At 49.1% G+C, this 22905-nt stretch overlaps 1 protein-coding gene across 5 annotated transcripts in view; it reads right to left on the bottom strand.

Annotated features, from left to right (window-relative positions):
* Positions 1–11435: 11435 nt before the first annotated feature.
* PARP6 (poly(ADP-ribose) polymerase family member 6) overlaps positions 11436–22905 on the bottom strand; it is a 54902-nt gene continuing 43432 nt past the window's right edge. For 2 of the 5 annotated variants that reach the window (XM_081169208.1, XM_081169206.1), the window contains exons 16-23: positions 21911–21959; positions 19718–19830; positions 18260–18332; positions 15299–15368; positions 14238–14317; positions 13640–13703; positions 12170–12254; positions 11436–11979 (exon numbers count right to left, since the gene is read on the bottom strand). In XM_081169208.1, the coding sequence (XP_081025334.1) occupies positions 11877–11979; positions 12170–12254; positions 13640–13703; positions 14238–14317; positions 15299–15368; positions 18260–18332; positions 19718–19830; positions 21911–21959 (637 nt within the window). In that variant the 3' untranslated portion in view covers positions 11436–11876. Of the gene's footprint in view, positions 11980–12169; positions 12255–13639; positions 13704–14237; positions 14318–15298; positions 15369–18259; positions 18333–19717; positions 19831–21910; positions 21960–22905 lie in introns of those variants that run through there. The other 3 variants (XM_081169209.1, XM_081169207.1, XR_014001872.1) reach the window with 2 other exon arrangements.

Raw genomic sequence — 22905 nt, 5'->3', positions numbered from 1 at the left:
CAAGGACACCTGTTGGCGCTGCTGGTCCTGCCTTTATGGTTTCAGAGAATTCCTTGCTAAACTTTCCTTAGCATTTGCAGTGGCCCAAGAAGACCCTCGGCCTGCAGGGCTTGCCTTGATTCAGGGAGGACAATGGGCTGCAGCAATCCCTTTGCAACATCAGGCGACCGAGCGACTTTGCATGATACTCAAGCTACGCTCAGTAGTTCGGTCTTGGCCTGCATCACACACACACACCCATAGCTCCATGGACCCAACCAACCCAACCATGCTTTTCACAGTGGTGGGGATTCTCTGCACATGTGTTCAGGGCAGATCTACAAAGAGCTATGGTCAGCAGGCTGTATTGCCCACTCAGCAGTAATTTAGTTGGGTGGGAGGCTACATCTGTAAGAAGGGCGAAGGTACCTTGCAGCATGTGCAAAGTACACTGCTCTTGACAGCTCTTACTACTGTGACCGTATGCAGCTGTGCAAGTGGCAATTGGTGTGTGTGTGTGTGTGTGTGTGTGTGTGTGAGAGAGAGAGAGAGAGAGAGAGAGAGAGAGAGAGAGAGAGAGAGAGACGGATGGACTGACTGACTTCTATCATTCCCTCACTTTTGCCCATGGACTTTTGGGATTACAGAGGAGGTGGGAGAGCTCCCTGCAGGGTGAACACTCCACAAAATCTATTGCTGTCTGGGCATGTACAAAGCACAGCAGCACCAAACTGGAGGAGACCATTCAACAGATGGTGGCGGTTGCTGATTCCCTCTGCCTTTGCGTGGGCTGCAGTTGGTTTTCTTGAACTGTCTGTGAAGGGACCCCTTTCCCAATCCTCTCCAAGCCCTTGCCAAAATACCGGTGGATCTGTACAGTAGTGTCCTGGATTCCCATAAGTGAATCAAGCTTGCAGACCATGCATTTGCCTCCTGGTCCAGGAGATGTTCCACTAGACTTCTGCAAAATGCCTCCCTAGCCTGGAATGACAGGTGCCATCTCTGGCCCAGAACGCCACTCCCTTTCAAATCTTACCTTGAGGTGTCTGCTCCTGATGATTGCCAGCTACCTGCAGCAGCTGTATATAGCAAAATAATCATGGATTTTCTTTATAAATTATGAGCTTGTAAATGCAAGTGATTCCATTGGGTTTGTGAAAACAAAATGGAAGCCAGTGGCGGTGGAGGGGGATAATCTTTCCGGTTCATCCAAAACGCCTGCTGTTTGTGGATAAAGGCTGCAGAGAAGATGGGAACAGAGGGGAGAAAAGGGAGAACTCTTCTCAAGGTGGGATGGGGGATGGGAGAACCCTTTCCTGCTCCTTTAAATGAGAGGGAATCTTCTCAGCTCAAGGGCCACATTCCAGGGGTGGAGGCAGCCAGAGGCAAAAGTGGGTGGACCAAAAAGAAAGGCACATTTTACCTTTGCACAGCAAGCTAGTTTCTACCTGCATATTCACACACACACACACACACACACACACACACACACACCATCCTCCTTCCATACAAGCAAGAGGCATGATCAGAAGTCGGGGACACACTCCAGCCAGGCACAAACACTCATGGGGCGCAGGGAGGGGTGTGGCCTGTGGAAAATCCTGAGGACCAGATAAAGTGGGCTGCATAGAATCATAGAATCGTAGAGCTGGAAGGGTCCCCATGGGATCATCTAGTTCAACCCCCTGCAATGCAGGAATCTCAGCTAAACATCCATTACAGATGACCATCCAATCTCTGCTTAGAAGGAGAGTCCACAACCTCCCAAGGGAGTCTGTTCCACCATGAAGAGCTCTTACTGTCAGAAAGTTCCTCCTGGTGATTAGTCAGGATCTCCTTTATTGTAGCTTGAATCCATTGGTTCAGGTCCTGGCACGTTGGTGTAGTCCAACATGCAAGTATAAGACTACAGTCTTCTTTAGACAGACAAAAGAATGCTGTGGGTGCAGGATCTTGCTGTGCTGCAGTCTTGAAGGCCCCTTACAAATCATATCCTTTTGAGGTTCTGCTTGGGCACTCTTGTGCCAACTTAAAGTAAGGAAGACTGCCTCTTTCAGCTGCAGCCTGGAGCCTCCATCATCCCTGACTTGGCTCTAGGTGTGGTTCTCTAGGTGCAGTTTTCAGCGGTTCTCACTCCCCTCTCCTCGGCCTGCTCTGGCTCCTGCCGCAGCCGCCATTTTAATCCACAGGCTCCAGCTAGTACTTCTCATTGTAGCCAAATGCCCACCAAGATGGGCACTCAGCCTTATCCAAGCACCATTTTATTTTGTTGTTGTTTTTAAAAAGAATCCACAGATTAACAGTCATGGACACTGGGTTCCATGCAGGGTGCAGGACAGAGAAAAGTGTGACTTAGATGTGCAAGAGACAGGATGGAGGGCACACTTTGGCCTCTCCCCATCTAAACTAACCATGTCTATAGGGTCTTTCCCCAAGACCCACTATTCCATTGACTCCAGCTCCCATAGCTCTAACCCTCTCTCCCCCAGCTCCCATAGAGCACAAACAGCCTACAGCAGTGACTGCCGTCTCTAAGGGCTACTTTTTTGCTACCATAGTCTTATTGCTACCTTTGAAGGGATGCATGGGGTGGAAACTGTAGGAGTGTTTCTTATTGCAAAGCTACCTCTGATGCCAAAGCTGGTCTGTCCCACCCTCCTCCCTTGCCATTCTCCAAAACTCACTAGAAAGATATCCCATTCATCGTTTCCTGCAAGCAGAAATTCTCACGGCAGGGAGGCTCGAAGAAGACGGCTTTGCAGGCTCAAGCCAATGCAAACCTCTCAAGGGTATATATATGAGCCTGAGATCTCCTTTGTACCCACAGCCTAGTTCTTGGATGTGATGAGTGGGGATTTAAGTTATTTAAATGGGAGAAAACGTGTACCCATTAAAGATTTGTTCTGGACATTATTATTTATGTGGGGTGTCCCTGGTATGGGGGCAACTGTGCGTAATTTGAGCTGACGCTTTGCTGAAATAAGACCTCATTCATTGTTTCAAAAGGCAACGGGGTTCTGGAACTCAAAAACTGCTGGAACTGTTTGCCATATGCAGATTGTGTCCTGTTTGCAAGAGAGGCAGACAGACAGATATAGGAGCAAGTGTGCCTTCCCTTCTCCATTTACTCACTAAAAAGTCTCCTACATTTCTGCGAATATAGGATTTGAACTTCTGGATGAGAGCTCCCAGCACTCCAGAGAAACCCTTCCCCCCAAATTAGGTACTGATCAGTCACCTCCTGATCCAGAGGTGGGTTGTGTCTGGCTTTTGGACATTTGAGGGGCACAGGAAAAACAATGTTGCAGGCAGGATTGAGTTCTGGCCCATGCTATATATATATATCTGTCATGACATGAACATGCTGGACTCCCAAGTCAACTCTACAAACAGGTTGGAGAGAAGACTCACCTGGCTGAACTGTCACCCATATTAGAATGAGAAAGATGGCAAGTAACAAATGCCTTTCTATCCTGCTGCTCTTAAACGTTACTGGGAAGTTGTTGAGATGTGGCATTTTCATCTTCCCACTGTCCCCTCCTGGTTCTGCCTAGGCAACAAGAGCCAAGGAACTAAAGAACATCTTTCACACTCAGGTACTGCTTGTGGGTTTCTACTAGGCTGTTGGAACAGAATCCTGGACTAGGTGACCTGATCTGATCCAGCAGGGATCTGCTTATGTCCACTGCACCTCAGATAAAACTGATTCTAGGATACTTCCCCACCCTCATGCCTCAGGCATCATAGAAGGGTTATACAGAAGGTGAGTTCACCCCAGTTGCAGCAACACCAGAAAATGGCTTCATGTTCTCACAATGAGTTTTGGAAGCCATCACATTCACTTGGGTGGAACGGTTACATAGCTGGGTCACATCTAAGCAATGGAAAACCCATTTCAATGTAACTTTTCCTCAAAGACTAGCTCATGTGAGAATTTCCATTTAAACAGCAATTGCATGGACTTCAGAATCTACTCCAAGAAGGAAAAGGTATTTCCCCCAGGCTGAGCCCAATATTTCCATGCATATTCCTTGTTGCAGTGTCTCACCTGATAACCCCGGACCCAGGCATGGGAAGGTGGAAATGGGAAATGGGTGGAAATCTGTTGTGCTGCATTGGGATGAAATGTGAGGAGGTTTGTGCCCTCCAGACGTTCCTCACAATTTTACTGTGTCTGCTTAACTTTGCCCCAAAATGAGGGTCTTTGCGGCAGGCAGAGATTCCCCCTCAGACTCCTTCAGTCCTGCCTATCTCACAGTTCTTACAGTGGTACAGCCACCCAAAAAAGAATCGGGTTGTGCTCTTGCATTCTTAACACATCCTAAAATTGGTGGCTTCAGCAGGGGTGTCACTAGATACGCAAAAGATTCAGGGCACAGGCTTGTGTGGCACAAATTTGCGTATGTTGATTCATATGTACAAATGCAAATTTGGGTCTCAAGGTGGTGAGTGGGTAGGCTGTTGTTGGCACTGCATTGATGCTGAAGAGGCAGGAGATTTAGAACCCAGAGCAAAAGATACGGAGCTTGGACCCTCTGAGTAACCTCCTGACACTTTGACAGGAGGCCAGTGACAAAATTGTCCTAGGCACTCCAAAAATGTTACCTGGGTCTAGCAAAAGCCAGGGGAACGAGGCAAGTGGGAAGACTAGTAAGAGGTAAGTAATTATTGCCCAAGGATAAGTGGAGGAGATAAAGAGGGTTGAAGCCCCAGTATACCCCCAGATGAACGCCCAAGGACAAAGGCTGTTGCCGACTCCTACTGATGACTCACCAAAAAGCTAAGATCTAATGAATTGCTTTGCGCTACTATTCTCTTCCTGGTCAGTCTTGGTTTTATGTAGGAAGGCTACCTGCCCAACTAGGGTCTCAGGAGGACAACACTTGCTGGCCTCTGAGCATGTGTCTTTTCCCACCGAGTTCCACGACTTTGGGGGGGAGGCATCTTGCCCCGCCCCACCCCAAATGGGCTTTCTGTTTCAGCCATTCCAAAAAGGAACGCTGCCTCCCGGGGTTTGCAGGGGGAGCAGTTTTGGCATTCCAGTGGATTTACGATTCTTTTGACGGATCTTTCTTATGATTTCTTGTAGTATAATAAAGAAAGACAAAATGGACATTGTTATCTCTGTAGCTCTGTAGTTAAATGATATTCTGCTTAGACTGAAATAAAGCACAGTCCAGTGGGAATTTGCCCGGATTGTTCGTGTGTGAGTCTCTTATTGAGAGTTGTTCTCTGAACCTCAAATAAAATAAAATAAAGACTACAAAATCAGGGAAAGCATCACTAGGAGATAGTGTAAGGCAGCTCCCTATATTCCTAAATACAAATTAATGCATCTACTTCAGTAATGTTTACACTGACTGGCAGCAGCTACCCAAGGCTTCAGGGAGAAGTCTTTGCCATCCCTACCTGGAGATACCAGAGGTTGTCCCTGCGGCCTTCTGCATGTGAAGCAATTGCTGTACCATTGAGTCAAAGACCTTCCAACTGTTAGTTCTGCTTTCATCCTTAGGTGAAAGGTACAGGCTTCTTTAGCAGATGGAGAATAGGAATGAAGAGTAATTATGTAATCCTATAATGCAGGGAAGTGATGTATGGAAGTGAGAGCTGGACCATAAAAAAGGCTGATCGCCAAAGAATTGATGCTTTTGAATTATGGTGCTGGAGGAGACTCTTGAGAGTCCCATGAACTGCAAGAAGATCAAACCTATCCATTCTTAAGGAAATTAGCCCTGAGTGCTCACTGGAAGGACAGATCCTGAAGCTGAGGCTCCAATACTTTGGCCACCTCATGAGAAGAGAAGACTCCCTGGGAAAGACCCTGATGTTGGGAAAGATGGAGGGCACAAGGAGAAGGGGAAGACAGAGGATGAGATGGTTGGATGGTGTTCTTGAAGCTACCAGAATGAGTTTGACCAAACTGCAGGAGGCAGTGGAGAACAGAAGTGCCTGGCGTGCTCTGGTCCAGGGGGTCACAAAGAGTCGGACACGACTAAACGACTAAACAACAACAACAACAACAATAATGCAGGGATGAGGAACCTGTTGCCTTCCATATGTTGCTGGGGTCCAACTCCCATCAGCCCCAGGCAACATGGCCAATGGTTGGGGATGCTGGAAGTTGTAGCCGAGCAACACCTGAAAAGCCAAAGGTTCTACATCCCTGAGATCAACATTAGATGGTGTAAAGGTAAAGGGACCCCTGACCATTTGGTCCAGTTGTGGCCGACTCTGGGGTTACGGCGCTCATCTCGCTTTATTGGCCGTGGGAGCTGGCATACAGCTTCCGGGTCATGTGGCCAGCATGACTAAGCCGTTTCTGGCGCACCAGAGCAGCACACAGAAATGCCGTTTACCTTCCCACCAGAGTGGTACCTATTTATCTACTTGCACTTTGACGTGCTTTCGAACTGCTAGGTTGGCGGATTAGATGGTGTTTTGTGTATGAAAAAGTCTACAGAAGCCAAACTGGGTAACTTTACTTAGGCATGAGAGTAAATGTTCTCACAGAGAACACATTTCAGAGTAATCCTTTGGAAAAACACAGGGCTGGCACACCCATGAGATGTGTTGAGGTGGTGGCCTCAAGCAGCGTAAGCTAGGAGGCAGCACCCCTGCAGGTACCCTGCCCACTCAGCTGCCTCTGTCACCAACAGAAAAGTAAGGCAGCAGCAGTTTCCAGAGAGATCTCACTGAACCCTCGCAAGGTATCGCTAAAATCTCCCAGTATCTTGTGCACTCCGCAAGATATTGTGAGGTCTTGCCAGAACCCACCACCGTTGCTGCCTTTGCGTGGGCTCTGCCACGCAACCCAGGGAAGGGTGGTCTTTGGCGAGGGTTTCCGCCAACTCCTATGGTTGCTATTAAAAATGTGTCCCCAAAGGGTTGTTCCAAAATGTGTCAGGCCTGAAATAAATTTTTCTTCTGGCACCTGGAGCTCCTTGCTCTTCACCCCACTCCCAATTGTAACCCCCTATTAAAGCTGCCATTAATAACCAGAGCTCTAGAATCCTCACCCTGATCTTTATTCCGCTGGGCAAAATGATGCCACAAACCCTCCAAATAGCCACATTTATAGTTCCAGCATCTCTAAAACTGCCACGATTCATTGCCAGTCCCTGGAATCCAATTGTTGAGGCAGCAGCTTGCAGGACTGAAGCATTAATTGCCCTGGTGATGACACAACAGGTCCCTTTGCACCCGTGTAAGGATCCATGGGTGGTACTGCTTGGCATGTAAGCTGCTAGCCTGAGCACTATTAATGTGACCAGATAAAGGAGCAGACAGGACTCCTTTAATAGTTGTGTAGAAGAGGACGTTTCAGCAAGAGCAATGTGTCAGCTGGCAGGTGCAGAAGAGAAGGCCCCACTGCATTTGATCAGGCTAACCCCTAGTCATGGTGCTGCCTAGCCCCTAGTCACTGAGCCATTTGGGGGAAGGGCCATAGCTCATAGCTCAATGGCAGAGCATGTGTCTTGCACATGGAAGGTCCTAGGTTCAATCCCCAGCATCTCCAGGTAGGGCTGGGTGGTGAGTGGTTAAGAGCAATAGACTTGTAATCTGGTGAACTGAGTTCACTTCCCCGCTCCTCCACATGCAGCTGCTGGGTGACCTTGGGCTAGTCACACTTCTCTGAAGTCTCTCAGCCCCACTCACCTCACAGAGTGTTTGCTGTGGGGGAGGAAGGGAAAGGAGAATGTTAGCTGCTTTGAGACTCCTTAGGGTAATGATAAAGCGGGATATCAAATCCAAACTCCTCTTCCTCCTGGGGGAATCGCCTGCCTGAAACCTGAGCCAGATGCTGCCAGTCAGTGTAGGTGAACCAGATGGACCATTGGTCTGACTCAGGATATGGCAGCTCCCAACATTCATGAATCAAATATGGTTTTGCACAAGAGGAATCTTGATGTGCTTACTGACAACTGGGGGAACTATGGTATTTTGTAATCCCCTTTTCACCCACTGGCGCTGTGAAGCCTTCACAATCCACAAAGGTAAGACATGGAGATTAAGTCTTCCTGATTATAATGCTAGCACTTTTATTCCACTTTCTAATGTACTCCTGCACGGCATTGCCAGTTGCATTATGAAACGGTGGCTTTTTTATTCGACATGCCACCATGCCATGCTAAATTTTGTGCGGCAGGAAAATACCGAATGCTAGAATACCGCCCCAAATTTCATCACATGAAATTACAGTGCCAAACTCCCACAATTTTCTTGGTTAATGGGGTTGCAAACGGGTTTTGTTTTTTTGAGGGGAGGTGGAGAGAAGCAAATAACCTAGGGATGAATTATAAACTGCTCGATTCTGCTAGTTTTTCAGAAGTGGCTAGAATGCCATGTGAAAGATCGTGTAAAATATGGAAGTTATCAGGTAAGGAAATGCTGGGGGGAATCTTAGTGGTGTGGCAATAAAACTACAAGCATGTTTGCAGAGCTAATTAGGGTCCAGTACGGTTTCAGATTGGATGGGGGACTGAGTGTTGAGATTCCTGCACTGCAGAGGGTTGGACTAGATGAACCTGAGAGTCCCTTCCAACTCCTCAGTTCTATGGTTGTCTGAAGGCAGCCTCAGTCTTGGGTCTCTGCTTTGCTTCAGTAGATCATCGGAAGTCAGACCACTGGTCCATGCAAGTCGGTACTGTCTCTGCATTGACTGGCAGAGGTGCTTCTGGGTTTCAGATGCCAGGGCTTGAGCCTGCAAATCTTGTGATCTACTGCTGAGCTGCTACAGTCCACGTGGACCTGTAACTTGAGTCATGCCATCATACATCCTTCGCCTGAGCACATATGCTTCGCCATGTCCTTCAAGCGAATCCATCCCAGATAGAGACTGGCAGCCGTTTATGAATGGTGCAGACTTAAAGGTTTGCAGATAAGATTGCATTTGGGTTCCTTATCCACCCCCTGGAGGTTTGAGAGCTGTCATCCCACACACATTGAGATTGTGCAGGTAAACAGTTGTTGGCACAGTGTACCTGTGAGTCTCTCTCTCTCTCTCTTTCTCTCTCTCTCACACACAGCCATCAAAGCCATCATGGTTGACAGTCATTTATTTAAATGTAGACAGTGGTACCTTGGGTTAAGAACTTAATTCATACTGGAGGTCCGTTCTGAACCTGAAACTGTTCTTAACCTGAGGCACCACTTTAGCTAATGGGGCCTCTTGCTGCCACTGCACCACCACCGTGCAATTTCTGTTCTCATCCTGAAGCAAAGTTCTTAACCCGAGGCACTACTTCTGGGTTAGCGGAGTCTGTAACCTGAAGCATCTGTAACCCGAGGTACCACTGTACACCGCTTGATTGTAAAAAAGAAACCCAACAAACCCACACACCTCAAAATGGTTTACAAAAAGCCAATTAATAGTCTTTGCCGCCATCCAAATTGGTGGCCGTCTTTGCCTCTTGTGGGAGGGAGTTCCATAGTTTAACTATGCGCTGTGTGAAGAAGTTTGTTTGGTTTTTTGTCTGCCCTAAATCCTCCAACATTCATTGGATGCCAGGGAGTTCTAGTGTTACAGAATAACAACCTTTCTCTGCCCACTCTCCCCACACCGTGAATGATTTCGTATGCTTCCATCACATCGCAGATTACTTGCCTGTTCTCTAAACTAAAAAGTTCCAGATACTGTAACCTTCCTTAGTAGGGGAGTCGCTCCATCCTCACTGTGATAGGATTCACTTGCCCTTTCAACATATGCCATGGATATAATGCAGGTGTTTAAAAGCACCCCAGGAAAGTTGCCTGATGCTGGGCCCATCAAAATATTTCTCCATCTATCCAGAAGCAGCTCGCTGGCTGAGGTGGAGCCACTCTGCTCACTTCCTTGCAGGAGACTCACCGCTGTTTACTGGAATGGGAAGAGGGAAGGGACAGGGAGATCGGGCACTCCTGCCAGTGCTTTTGCACCACATTCACCTTCCCACACCCAGCAGCTAATCTGCTGGGAAACAAGGACTGCAGCTCCACAGTACCCAGCAAAGCACTTTCACATCTAACCCAGTATGATCTACTCTGCAGGCCCTGAGTAATAAACACCCAGAATCCTCAGCAGGCTGCCGGTGGGACCTGCCAGGCCTCCAATATTATCTCCTGAGAGAACAGAGAGAGTGGCCAACTCATCGGCCAGCATCTTCAGGCAAGGCATGTGGTCCACCACTGAGCTGCTTTTCAGTGAGACAAGTTCCCTTCTTCACATCTACGGCATCCCCCACTTTAGTATACACTATACAAAGAGGTTGTCTATTTTTCATTCAAACACAATTCAGCTTGGGAGAGTGATGGAGATCTAAAACACTGGGCACTTCAAGGCGGTTGCTGTTCTCAGACGGGGTCCAGCCACATGCTGGCAAACTCAGGTTGCACAACAGAAATGATGTGGTGCTCTGGAGCAATAAACCCCCTTCATAATAATAATAATAATAATAATAATAATAATAATAATAATAATAATAATAATGGGATTTTTTGCAATAGGGACCAGAAAATGCACTTGAAAGTGTGGCCAAACACTTGCTTGATCTTACGACCTCGCCTGTGGACAAATCAGGATGAATGCCTAATGAACAGGTTGTTTGGAAGAGGCCACTGTCCAACGTATAGACCCAAAGCCACAGTTTTCAGATCTACTGCCAGTGGAGGTTAATCCATCTAGGTGAATGGGGCACGTCCTCAATCTGCCCTCACCTGCCTGACTTCTTCCTTGCAGTCAGTCAGGGGGTGGCACTGCCTGTCAGCCTCCTGCTCCTTTGCCTCACAGTTGCCCTAACAGAACGGAGCAGAAAGAAGGATTCGTTGGCTCAGTCTGTCATTGGCTCTGGCGCCACCTGCTGTTAGTCTCCCTGTCTTCTGCCCAACCACTTCCAATGGCTGCCAGCACCAGCACAAGTGGGCAGGGACAACACAAATACATATCATACTTGGGTTGGTGCCCTTGGCCACTTCCAGACAGACAGTATTTTGTGGGAGGGATTCCATATCACATACCAGAGAAATAGGCCTGAATAATTGAAGTGGATTAAAATACACTGGTACAAGAAAATCTTTTTTTTAAAAAAGAAAGAAAGAAAAGGAAAACCCTGACTTCTTGCAGTTAGGAGAGTGACAGGGAAATGCAGTAAAAAGTGTGAGATAAAAAACTGATTAGTGGGAAGTTGCAGAATCAGGGTGCAAGCAAATCAGGATGAATGCTTCATGTCGTCTTACAACCTCCCCGTGAAGGAAGTAGAATGAATATTCATTTTGAAGATAGGGCATCGTCTAACCTGTGTATACGTTTGGGGCAATGACCACACAAAAAACAGGTCACGTCGAGGTCACAGGTCTGACCTCATGGGCAAAAGGAAATAAAGGAAATGGCACATCTGCTGGGCACACACACAAGTGCCTGCAAACACACATACACACACACACACACACACACACACACACACACACAGAGTCTGTGCAGGTGCAATCAGAGCTTCTTCTTTTAAAGAGAATTTTAACAAGCTAAAACCATTTGCGCTCTCTCACTCTCTCCCATTCTCTCTGTCTCTTCTTGTTTGTTTGTTTTTTGCTTGTTTTCATTGTTAAAAATGTTGTCACTGTAAACGTGGGAGCGCAAAGTCAGCCACCCCAACTGTCCTTGGGATTTGGTCCAAGTTTCCCCATTGGAGAGTCTCTCTGTATATTCTAGGTGCAGGCTTCCACCCTTCCAGAGGCGCTCCCGGGGCCTCTGCTGCCCAGAAATGACGCTGGTTGCCCCTTTGCCCCCTCCTGTGGATCCAGGTCTCCATCCAGCCAGGGTTATCATCGCTTCGTTGGCAGCCTCTGACCTCTGGCTCCCTTCTACCCATGGAGGGGCAGGGGCAACATTGGCACAAGCTTAAGGAACAGGGTCCTCCACCCCCTCAATTTGTATAGACCTGAGTGCCAATCACACGCATTATCTCCTTTTGGATTTTGGGGTCCTGAGTATTGATGTTGGCGTCTCCAACTTGGCCGTCTTCATACCTGTGAGGGAGACAGAAACTGCTTCAGAAATTGCCTTCTTCCACCATACTTTTCAAGATGGTGCAGGGCTATTGGCAATCCCAGTGGGTAAGGTGGCACTGCCCAAGGCTACAGCCTTGGCATTGCCATCTCCCTATTCTGCAAAATAGAACAGTTTCCCTTTCCCTACCCAGGAAATGTGACCACTCACACGAAGAAAAAGCGGGTGCAGACGTGGTCCGACACTGGACACACCCAGATGTTGCCGTGCTTCTGGAGATCCTTTGACGTGATCACTGCAAATGAGAAAGGCATCAGTCTTCTCATAATCAGAACACAACACACAAGGCCTGCCAATATCACCCACTAACCAGGATGATCAGGTACTTTGGCACCAGAAACCCTGGATATTGCCTCCGACTGACCCATTTATGCAGTTATGGACAGGGAAGGGAAGGGCAGTGAGTAGCATCAGTCCTCTTGCTTGTGATATAGTAGAACGGAGGACCATCCAAGGAAATAGATTGTCAAAGGTTTCAGGACAAACCAAAGGAAAATGCATAATTTCACTGATGGAATTCACTGGTAACGGGTACCAGATTAGGTGCCTTCAAGACAAACCAGAGATGGGGTACCCATGGCTCTCCATATATTGCTGGACTCCAAATTTCATCATCCCTGACTCTTGCCCATGATGGCTGGGGATAATGGGAGTTGGAATCCAACAACATTTGGAGGGCCACAAGGTTCTTCATCCCTGGATTAGAAAAAAACAAAACCAATGGAGGATGGCAATACCAACAGTAATTAGCCCTGAAAATTATAAATATGTAGTCTCCAAGCTCAGAGAAGGATGCTTCTGAATCAAAAATGTTGGAATCAATTATTTCTATTTTGTCCTGCTTTTAATATATATTCCTCCCTTCCATGGGGCCTTAAGTATCACATACATCTGGTGTGAAGAGCCTTCTCCCCCCCCCCCCCCGCTCTCCACTGTTGCCAAACTGCAACTCCCATCATCCCTCACCATGGGTCATTCTTGCTGGGGCTGATGGAAGTTGTTTTACAGCAACATTTTGAAGGCAAAGGTTCCCCTCATCTGATGTACGTGCACATAGATGTGCATTAGAAACTAGGCTAGACCGTGAACAACTCTAGCATTTCATACTAACAAAATATTGTCATTCCCAGGAGGCAAAAAAACAGACACCAATGAGTCTGATTCTTATCCCATACATTGTCATCCTTTGTTCTTGTTTGCTATACCACTTCTGACGCTTTTCACACAAAAAGAATGTTACTCATTTGTAGAGCAGGAGTGAAGAACCTTGTGCTGTCCGGATGTTGCTAGACTCCAGCTCCTATCACCCCTGACTATTGGGCAAGCTCGCATGGGGCTGATGGGAGTTGAAGTCCAGAATAACTGCAGAGAACCAGACTGGGAAATGCTGTTCTAAGGGCATGGAACTGGCTGCTGTTGGAGACAGTTTGCTGGACCTTTGGTGTGATCAGGCAAGATGAGCTTCAGGTTTCTCCGGCACACATTCCTTAAATTGGCATTGGTATGGGCCTGGTAGCCTGCACTTGGGCTCAGGCAGGAGTCAGGACAGATGTGGAGAGAAAGGAGCTCCAAGAGAGGGAGAGAGATTGGCTGACGTGCCTCTCTCGCCCCATCGCTCACCTTCACAAAGTGCGATGCAATTCAGATTGCGACTCTGCAAGAACCTGGACTGGATGGATCGAGTCTGCAAGCAAACCAGAGAGATCTAGAGTTACACAGACCAGAGGTGGGGAAGCTTTTGAAAGCCTAGGGTCACCACATTCTCTCATGGGCAGCCTTCCAGAAGTAACCTACCCCCATCGTGAGTGGAGACAGTTGCCAAAGTGGGCAGAGCAAATGGATATGACTTCCACCTGACAACAGATGACATTTCAGCCGTGAAAAAGTCGGAGGTTTCTACACATACAAACACACAGGCCATTTCTCTCTTCACCCTCCCAGGCAAGCAAGAGTTGTTACCAGAGTTCAGTGACATATTTCAGTCAGGCAAAAGCACTCAAGGGCTTATGAAAAGACTTGTGGCCTAGGGAGGGTCCCAGTGTCCGAACAAAGAGGCCTGGAGGGCTCCATGGACTAGAGCAGGGGTTCGCAAACTCCTGCCCCTGGACCACCAGTGGTTCGCAATATTTGTTCAGGTGGTTACTCTTTCCCCTGCTCCAAAGCGTATTGCTGAAATAAAGAAAGCTTAGAGTTTTGTGCAGAATATGCAGGCAGTTACCTGGGGGATGGTGTTCATTCGGTTATACCTCTGCACCAGCTCATCCTTGGAGGGCATCCTGTGCTGGCCTTTCCCCATCCCTGCATTGACAATAAAGAGAGTAAGAACAGCAACCCACAGGGTGCCAGGACCGGCTGCTTGCATGAGCGAGGAATTCTGCCAGTTGCTGGTGCAGTCTGTGCAGGGAGGACGGTGCAAACGAGCCCAGAGACACAAACAATGGCCCATGATCTCCAAAGATGTAGCAATGAGAAGACAGACATTCAGCCCTTATCCAGTGCAGTCTATGCTGATTGGGAGAAGCTCTCCAGGAGTCTTCATCTGCACAGCTTCCCAACGTCCTTTAACTGGAGAATCTGGGAATTGAACCCAGGAACTACGGCATAAGGATCTACCACCGGGCTCCAATCTCAGCTCAACTAGCAAGCTCATCAGCATGTCTCCTCAACAGAAACTCATATCATCCACTAGGTAAGGGAGAACACAGATAAAGGTTGCCCTGCCTTCTACCTGAGATGGAAGAAATGAAGGTGTGCTACTTAAGTCTTATCACTTTCCTTCTCATGCACACGATACAAAACACCAAACTTGTCTGACACGATAAGCACCAGAGAAGCCACCTATTCCTATGGTCTGCACCTCTCCCAAGCAATGGAAGGAACTCATTCCTGGGGACAGAGAGAACATCAGGCCTGCTTGCAGCCCATCAGTGCTGTGATGAAGGCACATCAAGGGCTTGTGCCTTCCACTGAGGTCTACTCTATAGCAATCCCAGCTCCAGGCAGCGGTTGGGCCTAGCTGAATCTCAAGACAATGCCTGCAAGGCTACGTGAGTCCACAGCCAGGCAACGCACATAGGCAGCCAATCTCACCACCACCACCACCACCACCACCACCACGACCATCACCCTGAGAATTTTAATCTCCCCAGGAGCCCAGCATGTGAATGGAGAAACACACACAGCGGGGGTGGGGGGAGCGGCTCTTGGATGCGCGGCAAGCATGTCTGCAGGACGAAGGGGTGCACTGACAGATGGAAGGGGACAAAGAGAGCCGCTTACCTGAATATCCAAAGGAAATACTGGAGATGGGGCTCAAATAGATGCCTTTGCCATAGGCTGCTCCATGCAGCTTGCAGGAAAACACCAATGTGAGCCAAAAATAATTTGGGGGGGGGAATGCAGGCCAGGGAAGGGGGCGCAGCACGGTGCAAGCATCAGCAAACCCTGGGGTCTGTCTGTCCTTCCTGAACATTTGGCTTTCCCGTAAGGATGTACAAAGGCTCTGCTGGATCAGGCCAAAGGCCCACGTTGCCCAGCATCCTGTTCTCATAGTGGCCAAGGACCTGAGGGCAACAGCAAGCGTCCCCACTGGAGAGTACCATCCACTGGTATTCAGCCTACCTCAGATGGCAGAGGTATTCAACTGTGCCACCAGGGCAGGATTTGGGGGCAGACAGCAGGGGTGCCACGGACCATCACCCTGTGCAGCAGGACTGGCTTCACACATTTGGAAATAAGTGACACACATTGTTCATCGAAGCGGAGAGTGGGGTAAAGGGTAAAGCGACCCCTGACCATTAGGTCCAGTTGTGACTGACTCTGGGGTTGTGGCGCTCATCTCGCTTTACTGGCTGAGGGAGCCGGCGTACAGCTTCTGGGTCATGTGGCCAGCATGACTAAGCCACTTCTGGCGAACCAGAGTGGTGCATGGAAACACCGTTTACCTTCCTGCCGGAGCGGTACCTATTTATCTACTTGCACTCTGACGTGCTTTCAAACTGCTAGGTTGGCAGGAGCAGGGACCGAGCAACAGGAGCTCATCCTGTTGCGGGGATTTGAACCGCCGACCTTCTGATCAGCAAGTACTAGGCTCTGTGGTTTAACCCACAGCGCCACCCGCGTCCCTAGCTCCATTCAGAGCCACCTACTAATCACGGATGTGCGTACAAGCCTAACCACAGAAGACTGGTGTTTCCTTAAGCAGAAGAAGGTATATTTTGCTTTCAAAACAGAGAGGACCAGGACAGGGGGACAGGGGTACAGCCCCTGACTCCAGCTGAGATCGGGATCTATTGAGGCCATCTGCTGAGGGGAGCAGGAGGCAGGAGCAGAAGCACCTGATAGCCCCTGTCAGCACATAGGAGCACTGGGAGCTGCTTAACGCCAAGTCAGACCATTGGTCTATCTAGACAGCAATGACTCACGGCAGGTGTAAGGCAGGAGGGCAACAGCAGGGGGAGCTAGAACAGGCAGAGCCAAGTAGTCTTCTCCTCCCGGCTGAGTTTGACAAGGGCCATACTAAGACAAACCACCCAGCAGTGACACCTCCTAGACTGGTAATAGGGCAGCTGGCAGGTAGGGGCTGACTGGGACTGTTGGTGGGACAGTGCCCCATTTGCCCTCCTGGACCAGTTTCCAGGGCATCTACCTCAATACTAACTGTACTGACCAGCAGTGGCTCTCCAGGGCTTCCAATGGCTGACATTCCCAGCCCTACCTGGGGAGGCCAGGGATTGACCCTGCATCCTTTCGCACACAAAACAGATGCTTGGCCCTGCCCTCCTCCCCCCCCCCCTGAAATTTGATGGCACCACCTCCCAGGAGAACGGAGCCGTGTGATACCATTGTTTTACCTTCCAGACAGCACCTGGTATTTCCAGATCTATATTATTATGGCAGCAATATCACCCACTTAAACGTTTCTGATATTAGAGTGTTGGACTAGGACTGCAGAGAGCCGGGTTCAAATCTCCACGTAGCCAAAAAGATCGCTGGGTGACTTTTGAGCCAATCGTTCTCTCTCAGCCTAACCTACCTCACAGGGCTGTTGTGAGGACCTGTAGGGTAGGGGTGGCCAGAGGGATCATGTATGCCACCTTGAGCTGACTGGAGGAAATGCAGGATAGGGTTGTGGGGCAGAAGTTGTGGGGCGTGGGCTGGTTCTTGGAAGAACCCCCAGTAGAGATGCAGAGTTGCTGGCCAGTGTTGGATGGCTGGTGTTATGTATTAAGATTAGCTGCAGTTCTCAATCAGGGCCACCAGTATGCAAATGAAGGATTGAGAACTGTCGCTCACTGATTGGTTAGCTAGTTGGAAGTTGTTACTGTTACAAGTTACTTAGCATTATATAAAGCAGCCAGCGAGGCTGCAGTCAGTCTGACTCCAGGAACAGTTCTAACTGCTGTAATAAAGAGCTGTGGATCTAACAGAGCTGTGTCCTTCGTCCATCTTTCCCACTATTTAAGAGCTGACTCCTCAAAGAAGCAATTCTGGCCTTCAGAGACGCCATGCTGTTGCTTGTTCCCACGGCCCACAGCAGTGCAAATATAGCAGGATGGCAGCCTGGTGCAACCATGCACTGCCCAACTAACCCCACTGAGTGGATCAGAGTCTTGGGATCTGCCTGAGCAGTACAGGGAGGGAGGACTGTACCCAAGGTGCGCTATGCCCCCCAGGCCGACCAAGTGGCAGTTTGTGCCCTTTGGAGAGGGGCAGCCCATCTCGTTTGGCTGCCGGAAGTGAAAATGGGAAGGCCCTGCCCCGCTGCCAAAGCCCCTGTCCTCTAGGTCATGTGAGATCACATGAGAACTAGCAGAGCCCTCGCAAGATCTCATGGAGAGCATGAGCTCTTGCTAGATTTCGGTGGCAGAGGCAGTGGGGCGGGACGCCTGCAGGGGTGCTGCCTCTTTGGTTCTGCTGCCCGAGGCGGTTGCCTCAGCCTGCCTCCTGGGTGGGCTGGACCTGCCCAAGAGGAGGTGGAGCCAGAGCCAATGGCAGGAGGAGCCAATGAATCCTAGTTTTGCCCCCCATCCTCCTCCTCGCAGAGTTGTAGAAGGAGGGGACACTGAGGCAAAGGAGGAGGAGGAAACTCACTGTCATGGCCACCTCTGGGACAGATTGTAAGGAAAAAACCAGACAGGTGGGGGCTGGTTGAGGGATGACGAAGGTTGCTGGGGTGGCTCCACTGCTTGGGGCTGTTCTAGTTATGGGGAGTAGCAGGGGTCTGTGGAAGTCGCTTACCTGCAGTTTGGTGTAGGATGCATTGACCAGCCCGTTGCGCAGAATGGAGTGCCAGTTCTCAATGTGAGAGCCACTGCAGGGGGAGAAAAATGGTTCAGCTCGCAAGCCCCAGGCCTTACCCCAGGCCAACACACACAATAAAAAAAGATTTAAAATGGTGGCACATTATTCCGTTTCCCAGAGCTTGTGCATCCACAGGAATGTTCCCTGCCTCTGGACACCTTTATATCCACCATATCTTTATTTTTAAAAAAACTACTCAAATTTGGAGCTGGGGGTGGGATAGAAACTCAGCTATGCAAGCAATAAAGGAGTTTGCTATTTTATTCAAGGTGCCTAGGATTAGTTCCGCACAGCACTAAGTTAAAAGCCACTGAGCAGAATCCTTGTTCCACTGGCAAAATGTTTTGTATCAGATGAACACTGTTGCCTAAGGGAATGCATAAATAGGTCTCTGGTAACTCTGTTGTACAATAGTCTGTGTGACAACAGGTTTCCACAAGTGGACAGGGAAACCCTTGCGCTAGGGAGGGAGAATGCTGGAGACAGCCCTTAAACTTTGAACACACTTTATCCTCTTCAAATCTGTAATATTTTCACTTTCCCTTCCAAAATGCGGAGTCTGCGCAATTGCACTTGTGCAAACCCCCAGCAAATTTCATGCTGGAAAGCAGCAGAATGAAATCACAGGGTGTCTTTCAGAACAGGTGCAATGGGCAGCAGATAAAAGACATTGCCTGGAAGAACATTGTGCAGCTAAGGAGGCCTGGGGCTGGTAAGTACCTGGATGACAGACCATCTAAGGACCCCAAGGACAACCTAGAGTCCCTTGTTGAAGAAAAGGGTGGATATTCAATATAATCCCAGAGACCCACCTTCCCTAACTTGATGCCCCCCAGGTGATTTTAACAACAACTCTCGTCCCTGAGTATTGGCCATGTTGGCTGAGGCTGATGGAAGTTGTTGTCTGTCAACATCTGGAAGACACCAGGTTGACAAAGGCCAATAGCAGACTTGATCTCTTGGGATGAATCTTTATGCGTTCGTGTGCAAGAGGGAAATATCTGCAAGTCTAGGGGAACCTTGAGCTTGATACTAAAATTCCTTATGGCCAAAGCAAAGGGCGAACCCATCCAACCCCCCACCCCGGAGATGAGGCTTTGGGCAGTGGCCACAGAATGCTGAGTATCTGGAGAGAGAAAATGAGAATCTGGGGGTGGGGAAGGAACAGAATATCCCGAGAAAGGGCTGACCAGCCATGAACATGCCACACTGCAACTTATTTTTACACTTTCCGCTTATAAGTGTTATAATTCCCTTTCAGCATATATTATTTTTAAAGGTTCCAGCAGTGATTTTGAAGAGAAGCAGGACAAAGGCCAAGAAACGCTATTTCAAGGAATGACAAGCTTTTAGCCTGAGGGAAATAAAACAAAACAGTGGGGTGTCCAAACTTACTGGAAGGCAAAAGTGCTGCCATAGAGCTTCTTGGCTGTTCGGAAGCGGGCTTCCTTGGCAGGGGGGCTGCTCAGGAGGAGGAACTGGTGAGAGGTGTGCATAAATTTCAGCTGCTACCAAGGGAAACAGACCCACAGGAAACGGAGAGGGGCAGCCAGGAGAAGGAACAAAAACAGGAGAGAGAGAAAGAGAAAGAGAGAGAGAAAGAGAAAGAGAGAGAGAGGGCCATCATGCAAGGAAGTTTATTCCTCCCCCTCCAGAACCAACTGCCTGCCTTTCCCTATTATTATTTCCATTTTAAAATGCCCCATAACTTAGAAAGTTTGCCTTCACACCCTGACCGTCTGCTAATTACACAGGGCACCTAAGCAGTGGCGTATCGTGGGTGGGTGGGGGCACAGGGCACTGGCAGAGGAACAGGGGTGCGGAGGGAGCAGAGCACCCCCGACACCACTATTCCAGTAGGGTGCCATCATGGCAGGACCCCTGGACATGCACCGTGCACACACACACAACCCACACACCAGGCACCACACCTCCACAGGTGGCGCGCCATGCCCCCAGAACGCCCGCCACACCCCTGCGGGCAGCGCACCATGCCCTCATGGCGCGGTGTGCCACACCCCCGGGATGCGTGTCATGCTCCCAGGGGGCGCCAGCCACACCCCCGCCTGCTCTCCGCCCCCAGTAGCAGAGCATGCAGCTTTGCCACTGCACAGGGCCAGTTCCCCTGGGCGCAAAATTCTTAGGGGCACAACATTTCCACTCTTCTGAGGTCTCGAAGCAACTGTGCTGCACCTCAGAAATCACTTCGGCAGCCCCCACGGCTGGTACAGCAGATGGCAAGACTCCACTAGCCAACCGCGAGGCAGAAGGAATGGGAGCTGGTCTTGTGCATCTAAGCAAGCGCCCATAACAGCACCAGCTGCCAGTTAGGCTCAGGGTGGGGACAGAACAAAACTGGGGAGCGGTAGGCGGGAAGAATTATAACGGGTGAAGCAGAGCCAGAACAGACTCACAAGGCGGACCTGGCCGACCGATTCATTTTGTGTCTCTCTCATTCTGTCCTCCCGACTTTGCACTTACATAAAACCGGGGTGGGGGGGAGAGCATGGCCGGCGACTGTGGCAGTGACCGTGAGAGCTGAGACAGCGCTTCTCCCGCTCTAAACTGTCATCCCAAAGGGACAGAAGAGGCTGAGGCACCCAGTCAGTTAGCACAGGAGCAGTTGCCCCCTCAGCCCCTTTGAAGGAGGGAGTTAATGGACTGGGTGGGAGTTGAGGGGAGAGAGAAGTCCCTCAACACTCTCCTTCCCTGGTGAGGGGAGCCAAGTCGGAAAGGGACACTTAGAATCACCTGGTCCAACCCAAAAATATGCAGCTGTCCCATACGGGGATCAAACCGGCAACCTTGGCGTTATTGGCAACCCACTCTAACCAACTGAGCTATCCTAGAGATTACTGTATTTTTCACTCCATAAGATGCACCTGACCATAAGACGCACCTAGTTTTTAGAGGAGGAAAACAAGGGAAAAAATATATTCTGAACGAAACAGTGGATGTATGATTTTTGTGGTTCATGCTGTGGCCACAGACATGTGATTTGACGGTGAGTTTGGGGTCGCCCAATGCAAAAATCCTGAGGATCTATGTGGATCCATGCTTTGTAACCACATTTTGCACCATTGCAGCCCCAGGCAACAGTGGATGCGTGATTTTTTTGGTGCAGGCTGTAGCCATGGACATGCTATGTGATCTGATGGTGAATTTGGGGTGACCCAATGTAAAAATCCTGAGGAGCCATGGGCTTTTACCTCCCCCCTCCCAGGCAACCTCCTGTATCGTGTCCCTTATCTCCCACCGATCAGCCGCTTCCTTTCAACACCCCCTTCCCTCGTTTGCCTTAGTGTCTTTTCCTTAGATGGAGCAGTTTTTTGCTCCTCCTTTTCTTCTAATTTCTCTCCTCGTTGATTTAGTCTTCCTGTCTCCTCTCCTTGCAAGTTTGCTGTCTTTACCTCCCCCCCTCCCAGGCAGACTCCTTTATTACATTTCCCCTTATTTTTTAGGAAGAAAAAAGTGCGTCTTATGGAGCAAAAAATATGGTAAGTCTTGTATGTGCTCCTGAGCTATGGCCCCTCCCCACAATGTCACACCTTGTGGATGGGATGGCTGAACGCAGGAGTGCTCACTTACCCTGCTGAGAGGTAGCTTGACGATGTGAGACCTGTTGCTGGAGATTATCCTAGGGATGACACAGAACCTGTTAGTATGCCAGCAAAAGAATACTCTGCCATTGGTCAATCTGAAGGCCAGATGAGAAGACCGCAGCCCTTGCCACTGGTGCAGCTTCATGCCATGCGCTCCAGTGGAGCTACCTATCAGCACATCCACATCTGGGGAGGCCCGTGGTGTGATGGCAGCTAGGCAGAAAGACCTCCCAAGCAGGCAACAATGCGATCTGGTGCTGTGAAACCCATTAGAACTAGGTGATCTCAGGACGGAGATTGCAGGACTTTGCAATCTAGGGCATTCCTCCGGACCCCAGAGGTCAAGATTTTCTGAGCTGTAACTCCAAGCAATCCTGCTTAGGATCTCATAGCCGTTGGGGACCAAAGTCTATTCTCCATTTGCTATCCATTCCTGCACTTCTATCCTTTTTGAAACAGAACGCAAGGCAGTGGAGCCCGCCCTGTGGAACGCCCTCCCATCAGATGTCTAGGAAATAAACAACTATCTGACTTTTGGAAGACATTTGAAGGCAGCCCTGTTCAAGGAAGTTTTTAATGTCTGGTGTTTTATTGTATTTTTAATATTTTGTTGGATGTCGCCCAAAGTGGCTGGGGAAACCCAGCCAGATGGGTGGGAAATAAATAAATAAATAAATAAATATACCGTAATATTGTTATTATTTAAATTGTGCAAACATTTTTTGCTATTGTAATTCTGCATGAGTTCCATTTCAGTTCTGACCCTTTTTTATTTACTTTTTGAAAAATTGTAATTACAGTGGTACCTTGGGTTACATACGCTTCAGGTTACAGACTCCGCTAACCCAGAAATAGTGCTGCAGGTTAAGAACTTTGCTTCAGGATAAGAACAGAAATCGTGCTCCAGCAGCACAGCGGCAGCGGGAGGCCCAATTAACTAAAGTGGTGCTTCAGGTTAAGAACAGCTTCAGGTTAAGAATG

The sequence above is a fragment of the Podarcis bocagei genome (genome assembly GCF_964188305.1).
Source record: "Podarcis bocagei genome assembly, chromosome: 14".
Taxonomy (NCBI): Eukaryota; Metazoa; Chordata; class Lepidosauria; order Squamata; family Lacertidae; genus Podarcis; species Podarcis bocagei.
The sequence above is the reverse complement of the archived record's forward strand: the minus strand, read 5'-3'. Positions and strand labels throughout refer to the sequence as shown.